The 6,981-nt window shown below is 40.3% G+C and overlaps 1 protein-coding gene across 4 annotated transcripts in view; it reads left to right on the top strand.

Annotated features, from left to right (window-relative positions):
- dock4b (dedicator of cytokinesis 4b) overlaps positions 1–6,981 on the top strand; it is a gene marked incomplete at its 3' end in the record, with an annotated part of 164,263 nt that overhangs the window by 139,253 nt on the left and 18,029 nt on the right. For all 4 annotated transcript variants that reach the window (XM_014010606.1, XM_014010605.1, XM_014010604.1 and 1 more), the window contains 2 exon segments: positions 481–567; positions 3,475–3,651. In XM_014010606.1, the coding sequence (XP_013866060.1) occupies positions 481–567; positions 3,475–3,651 (264 nt within the window).

The raw sequence follows: 6,981 nt of genomic DNA, 5'->3' as shown, positions 1-6,981 counted from the left end.
ATATAAATGAGTTGGAGTGACTTTCTGGAAACAGCAAACTTACCGTACAGATAAAATTTGTCGAACAGCTTTCCATCCCTCATGTTTCCTGACATGTTTACAACATAGTCTAAATTAAATTAAAGACGCTCCACTATCCGGTGAATCTGTTATGTTAATAGCCTCCAGTAAATACGAGAGTTTCCCTAGTTTACGTCCTGTCAGAGTGACCTTGTGCGATGTTGGCACGCTGACAAGCATTCTGGCCGACTGCGGAAAGTGCTGCAACATGAATGATGGTTGAAGAGATAAGGCACGACACCTGACCTGCACCCAAAAGCGGCTGTTTGGCAGTATTTGTGCTCAAACCATGTTTTTACTCCTTAAACTACACGACAGTAATGAAGTTATGCRCAGTCTGACAGAAGCAGGGTGCGTGTGTGCAGGAAAAGAAAAAAAGATCAATTGTTTGATGCTGATGGAAGTTCTGGGTTCATGCAGAGCCTGTGGGTGGAGAGGACAACCCTGACTCTGGTGCAGAGTCTCCCAGGCATCTCCCGCTGGTTTGAAGTGGAGAAGAAAGAGCTGGTAAGTGTGAGCGTTTTTAAAACCACTAAAGCGGCGCTCTATTAGCTCTTACGTTTCAAGCTTTATGAATGATTCTGTTGAAGTTTTACTGCGCACAACTCTGTTTGTCTGTTAGCAAAATATCTCATGACCTCCTGGGTGGATTTTAAGGAAACTTTCAAGAAATAATCAGCGAATGTACCTCTACGACTGATTTACTTTCGAAGCCGACCCAATTCAAGATGGCCTCCCCAGCTATTCAACCGTATAAAACATAAAAATAGCTACGTTTCATTGAATTTTACAGATTTTTTGTTTTAATTTGGTGTGATAGTAGCTAAGAGTTATTCACATAGCATAGTCTGATACTTCACGTTATGCATTATTTTTGCTGAAAACTTAAGCAATAGTTGTTGGAGTCGACGCTGTTGGTCTGTTAGCAAAATAACTCATGAACCATTGGACAAATTTAAATGAAACTCTCAGAAAGTAATAAATGGAAATAAATCTACGACTGATTAACTTTTTGAGGTAATCCAATTCTTTAAGACCACCACAAACAATCGACCTTAGAAAACATAAAAATGGCTGCAGCTCCTCATTTACTTTGTGTTTTGGGTCTGGAATCACCCAGTATTCTGCATAAAACCTCTAAAAGCCTTTTTTGTTTTGCATGGTCTCAGTCAGACCTATAAGGAGTTTTATTTATTTTATTTTTCCTCTGTCTGCAAAAGAAACAAAACAATGCAGGGCCTTTCTGTTAAGGTGTAAGTGCATTTTCTTTACTTCACAGCTGCTAAGCTTGGTGTGAAATTGTGAAACGTAAAGCCAGTATTACCCTGTGATGGTTATGCAATAGCATATGAAATRTGAAATTGGCAAAAGGATTAAGCTTTGTTTGAGACAGGCAGAAAAAAAAAGATGGAAGTGAGTTTGAGGCTGAGAGAGAGAGAGCAGCCAGTGAACATGTGCAGGAGTGACCAGTAGAGAGCATTTTCTGCATGTTCGTTATCCAGTTTAAAACGGCACAGGGGCAGGTTTTTATATTCTGTCACTGTATCAATTATATTTTATTGTTCATATACATTTTAATACGTTTTTATTATTATTTGTCAATTATTTGTCTTTCAAAACAGAAATATTTCACCTGAAACTATATAAAATCGAGGACATTCATAGTTTTTTGAATCACCTCAAATGACATGCTCGTCTTTGATGTTGGAACAGAAATTTATAGACGCATTTTAAATGCAATCCAAGCTAAAACATTCCAAACTTGTATTAAAATCGCCATAAAATACAGCAAGGAAAATGAAGCATTCCAAACAACAATAATAAAATGAAGAGGGCACCTTTGGGTCATAAGGTCAAAAGGTCGCGTTTTGGATGCCTACACAAAAATTCAAAGGTGACGTTTAAAGATGTCTTATTTTAGCTACACATTTAAAACAAAACAAATGTTTTATGTAGATGTTAGGCTTAAATTATTAAAAATGTTCTTCAGATCCTTAAAGCTCCTCTCCTTTATGGATGACCTCATTACGTTATTTATTATGACCCTGCTGCTCAMTGATTGGTTCACTGACCAGCAGGGTTATGTCACACAGATGGGAAAAACTTTAGATGAACGGTTCGCAGTGACTGTATAGTTAGTTTTCACACGAGTTTAGAGGCACAGTGTGTAGGATTTGTTGTTTTCAGCGACATCTAGTGGTTGAGTGGTTGAATCATCCTCCCTGGTCCTCCCCCCGCTTCCAAACACAAAGGAGTTGCTACGGTGTCTCTCAGGTGTCAAAAACCTTTGATAATTCCAACCGCGATGTCTACCAGCAGCTTCAGGGCTAGTGATGTTTCAAGTGGTAAGATTATGAGCTTTAATAAGTAAAATTATCCCAGCTACAATGACAGACAACAAATATTACATTTATAGTATTACAACTAAAACCGTTTTTGACGCGGCCACCGCAGTTTGTCCTTCATGAGCCTTCGTAGACAAGATGGCGGCTGCCTGTGAGGCGACCCGCGACCATGGAGAWATAAAMAGCTTTTTATAAGGTAAAAATAATAAAACAAGGTCTTTGTCTGCAATGATTAGACATGTTTTTTATTATTGTCATTAGTGATTATCTCAATTTCGGCTAAAAGAATTGACAAAATCCTACACACTGTGCCTTTAACAAAACAACAGTAGTGAGCTGCTAACAACAAGCTAACATTAGCTACCATTAGCTTACCCTTCTCTAGTCCTGCCCTCTCATGTTAACCCCTTAATAGTTGCCCCTGAAATTCCTTAAAAGCTTTTTGAATTATTATTTTTTTTGTAAGGGTGTCAAGTTAAAGTTAAGCACGGGAGGAAGTCATCAGACAGCTTGGCTTAAAAAAAGCCCCCAGTAGCGTCTGAAAACTGAAAAACCGCACCATTTTTGCCCACCGGTGGAACAAAGACTGTTACGCATCATACCGCTGGGTGGTCCGTTTTAATATTCTGTACTTTCTGTTCATTTGTTATGAGTTTCATTATTGTGCTGCCAATAAAACAAGATAAAATTGTGTGTTTAATAAATGCAAAAACACCTTATGTGAGAGGACACTGGTTGTATGTATGCTACTGAGCTAACTAGTCACGTCAAAACAACCGAGGCGCTCTGAGTGGCTAACTTTGTCTGAGTTAGGCTATGACTAATAAATGTAGCAGAATGTGTGTAGTTTAAGTATTAATCTGACACATTACCGGCCAGCTAAAGTGTGCTCATGACCCTAATATGGCCCAGGCGCCATCAGTTGATTTTGACTATATTTTCTTTCTAAGCTCAAGCTGACGTGCCTCATCTTCTAGTCTTGAAAGATTCCCTTCCGCTGCCTGCAGTAAAAACAAAAAAAGCCATAAAGTSTAAAATAAATGTTTCTGCAACCCCCCCGTGTCCACAGGTGGAGGTGAGCCCGCTGGAGAACGCCATCGAGGTCATCGAAAACAAGAACCTGCAATTGCGCACATTGATCACCCAGTGCCAGAGCCGGCAGATGCAGAACATCAACCCCCTCACCATGTGCCTCAACGGGGTCATCGACGCCGCCGTCAACGGGGGGCTGGCCCGCTACCAAGAGGTACGAACGGCTCGACGGGGGGCGGGCATCAAAAAAATGGGGGCTCGGAGGAGCGGGAAGCGGTGACACATGGATTGCCTAATGATGTATGAAGGTGGGACGTGTGAAGCGGAGGGGGTTGTGGTGGGGGGGGGACAGGTGAACAGCTGGATGGATGGGTGCACGGGCGACCGGGCGAAGGTTTGATCGAATTTATAGACGAGCGGAGCGTCAGAGAGGGGAGGGGGGAAGCAGAAAATGAGATAGATGGCTGATGTTGGAATGGGTGGATGGAATGAAGCTTTCACTCAGTGGGATGGATGGGTGGATGGAAGGATGGATGAGGGGAGAAAGCGGGGTCACAGCTGAAAACGAAAAAAAGCAAAACGAGGAATGGAGATGAGAAATGCAAAGAGATGGATGGCTAATAATAGCTGAATGAGTTAGGAGTGTTTACACAGCTGCTATCTTATACACACAAATCTTAAAAGGCAGATTTATAGCAACAAAAAAATAAAAAGAAAGAAAAGTAAAACATTGCCAATCTCCCTGGCAAACATTTGCATCTACTTCAGCTTCCTTGAACGCCACTTGAGAGATCGCCGGATAACCGCACGGTACGCTGCGGCTTCCACGAAGAACACAACAGCCACAAAAAGAAAAACAACTTAAAATCTACTCAAGAAAATTGTTTTTACCCTCGACAAACCGAGTGGACTCAGCTCTGTCGCRTAGCAACTGCTGGGAGCGTGCATCTGGCTCTTGTGTCGAGGAAGAATATATTGAATGTGTGCGCTTGTGTGAGCAGAGTTGTATGCGTTATTGGACAGTGATATAGCTGCACAAAGGGTCACATCTTTTGAGTTATTTTTAGCTTCCAAAATACCTGAAACGCTTTATTTCTGCACTCTCTTTTCCCCCTTTTAAATTGTATTCTCACACTCAAAACCTCAAAAGTTGTTGCGTTATTATTAATTTTTCTTTTCAACGAGCTGGTGTTTCACAGCAGCCGACCTCAACACTTCTGTTTCCGAGCAGGCGTACATGAAGCCGCAGGCTCCRCCTTTAAATCTAATCATTTCTCCCCCTCGTAATGCCGATTGACAGCTGTGGAGACTCGGCTACAAATGAGGGAGAAATTGTCGTTATTAATATTCAGATTTATTGCTCTAGTTTGAGTTGGAACCCTTCGGGGGGTGGCGGTGGTGGGGGATGCTGTCTGATTTATTTCCCCTCCCACCAGCGTTCTCTCTCTAATTGGACTTTGCTAATGATTAACTGAGTCGCTCGGCGGAGAGGTCCCGCTCGCCACGGTCTGACGAGAAATTTCCATCATTCGCGCAAGATTATTGATCAATTGCGCCGGGCTTTTTTGTACTTTTGAGCAAAATCACCTTCTGAAAAGACGTTTTACAAATTACTACCTGAGCAGTCGATACATACTGATATGACATAACCCTCCTGCTGCCCTTTGGGTTATGTTACACTATGATTTAATGCAATGTAAAGCAAGGCCGTACATAATGATACAATATAATACAAAGCTACACAACATGATAAAATACTGTAAAATATATTTTACAGTATGATGCAATAAAATGATCATGGGCAGGGCAATTCAACTGGTGGCCTGCGGGCCACATCCAGCCTGCAGGTGACTTTGATTGAGCCGTCGTGCTGTTGTAATCCATAATGCATTGTTTTCCCCCGCCATTATCAAACACGATAGGCAATAGAATATGGCTTCAAGTTCCTCAACCACAGACCTGTTGTAGAAAGGCTTAATATTCTAAAAGCACCAGAAGCTCCAGGAAGTAGTTTGAATCACTATCAGCTGACACCTGGTTAAGAAATGTCAAACTACTGCAGTTCGCTACTGTTTACTTATCGCGGCTGCCTTATTAGCTAGTTCTAAAGTAAAGTGTGTTCATTCATCCCAGTAATACACATTTTTAGAGAAGCTAGATAAATAATTTTGGTCTTTTATTTTCAAAGAAATTATCTAGACGAGCTATAGTAATAAAAATACAGTCTGCAGTTAATTACCGTATTTATTCAAGTATAATACGTAAAATTAAATCCATAAAATCATCCATAAAGTTGGGGTGTAGTACTATACTCAGATAAATATTTTTACTTATGTATTTYAACTGAAATATCGGCTTCATTCACAAAATGCCTGAGTCTGGAAATAAGACCATGTCGTAAAAAGCAGTTGAAGCGAGCAAATTACACTCCTTCGTGCTTCAGAGCGAGATAATAACAGATCCAGGCAGGCAACATGATGTGAAAAAAAAGGGGGGCAGTCCTGCACCTTAATAATGATAACGAACTAATGACATTAGCGTGTGACAGGGCCGCTCCTCGAACAACAACAAACACATGTTCTCATCTGTAATGGCTGCCGTCTACCGGTGTTCTGAAAAAGTTTGTATCCCTGAAAAAAAGTTTCCCTACCAAAGGGGGCGCTCACGGGTAGGAAGTAATCTGCTTTTCCCCCACAAGATGGACCAAATCTCATGTGAAGTCTCTGACTTTTGTGTTGGCGCCTCCTGGTGTACTATGTGTAAAATGCCAGAATTCATATGATGCTACTACAGCTGATATATATTTGTTGTCAAAATACCTTTTAGTACATATGTTGTTAAAATAAAATGAACAGTCCAATGATCATTTTACTGATATGTATAAAGACTGCAAAGGCTGAAAAATCTTGAAGTCTGTATGAAATTGGAGGTAGTTTGAGGATTTAATTTTTAAGTTTTGTGAAGCTCAAAAACGGGCAGGGGGTCATATTATACACGAGATCGTGTTATACATGAATAAATACAGTAACAAGCTCCACCTTAAATGGTCCGCTAACGTCAGTGATAAACTTCTGGTTTGAGGAAAAACAAAGAGTACAAAATTAAAAGAGAAAAAACAATACATTTTCAATACCTGTATTCAAAATGGAAAAAAATAAAATAATAATAACCTTTCATTTTTCATTTTCGTTTTTAAAATGAAAATTGAAAAACCAAAAAGCACACGGATCGAAACAATACAATACTTTGATCACTTTGGGTGGTGTTTTTATCAGAGCTTGTGTTTAGCTATAAGAATGAAAATATTCTTCGTGCGATTTGAAATATTATCTTTCCATCTAGTTTGACTTAATAAGAGAGGATCATGCTATCGTGTGCGGCGCATACTAATTTTTTACCTTGATAAAAACGCTCATCTGATGAGGTTTTGAATAATAAGCGAGTATTTGTACTCGGTAAGCCTTTGTCACATTTGATAGGAATCTGTGTGTGTGTGTGTGTGTGTGTGTGTGTGTGTGTGTGTGTGTGTGTGTGTGTGTGTGTG

The sequence above is a fragment of the Austrofundulus limnaeus genome, unplaced genomic scaffold, assembly GCF_001266775.1.
Source record: "Austrofundulus limnaeus strain Quisiro unplaced genomic scaffold, Austrofundulus_limnaeus-1.0 Scaffold71, whole genome shotgun sequence".
NCBI classification, from domain to species: Eukaryota; Metazoa; Chordata; class Actinopteri; order Cyprinodontiformes; family Rivulidae; genus Austrofundulus; species Austrofundulus limnaeus.
This window is presented reverse-complemented; position numbering and strand designations above follow the sequence as displayed.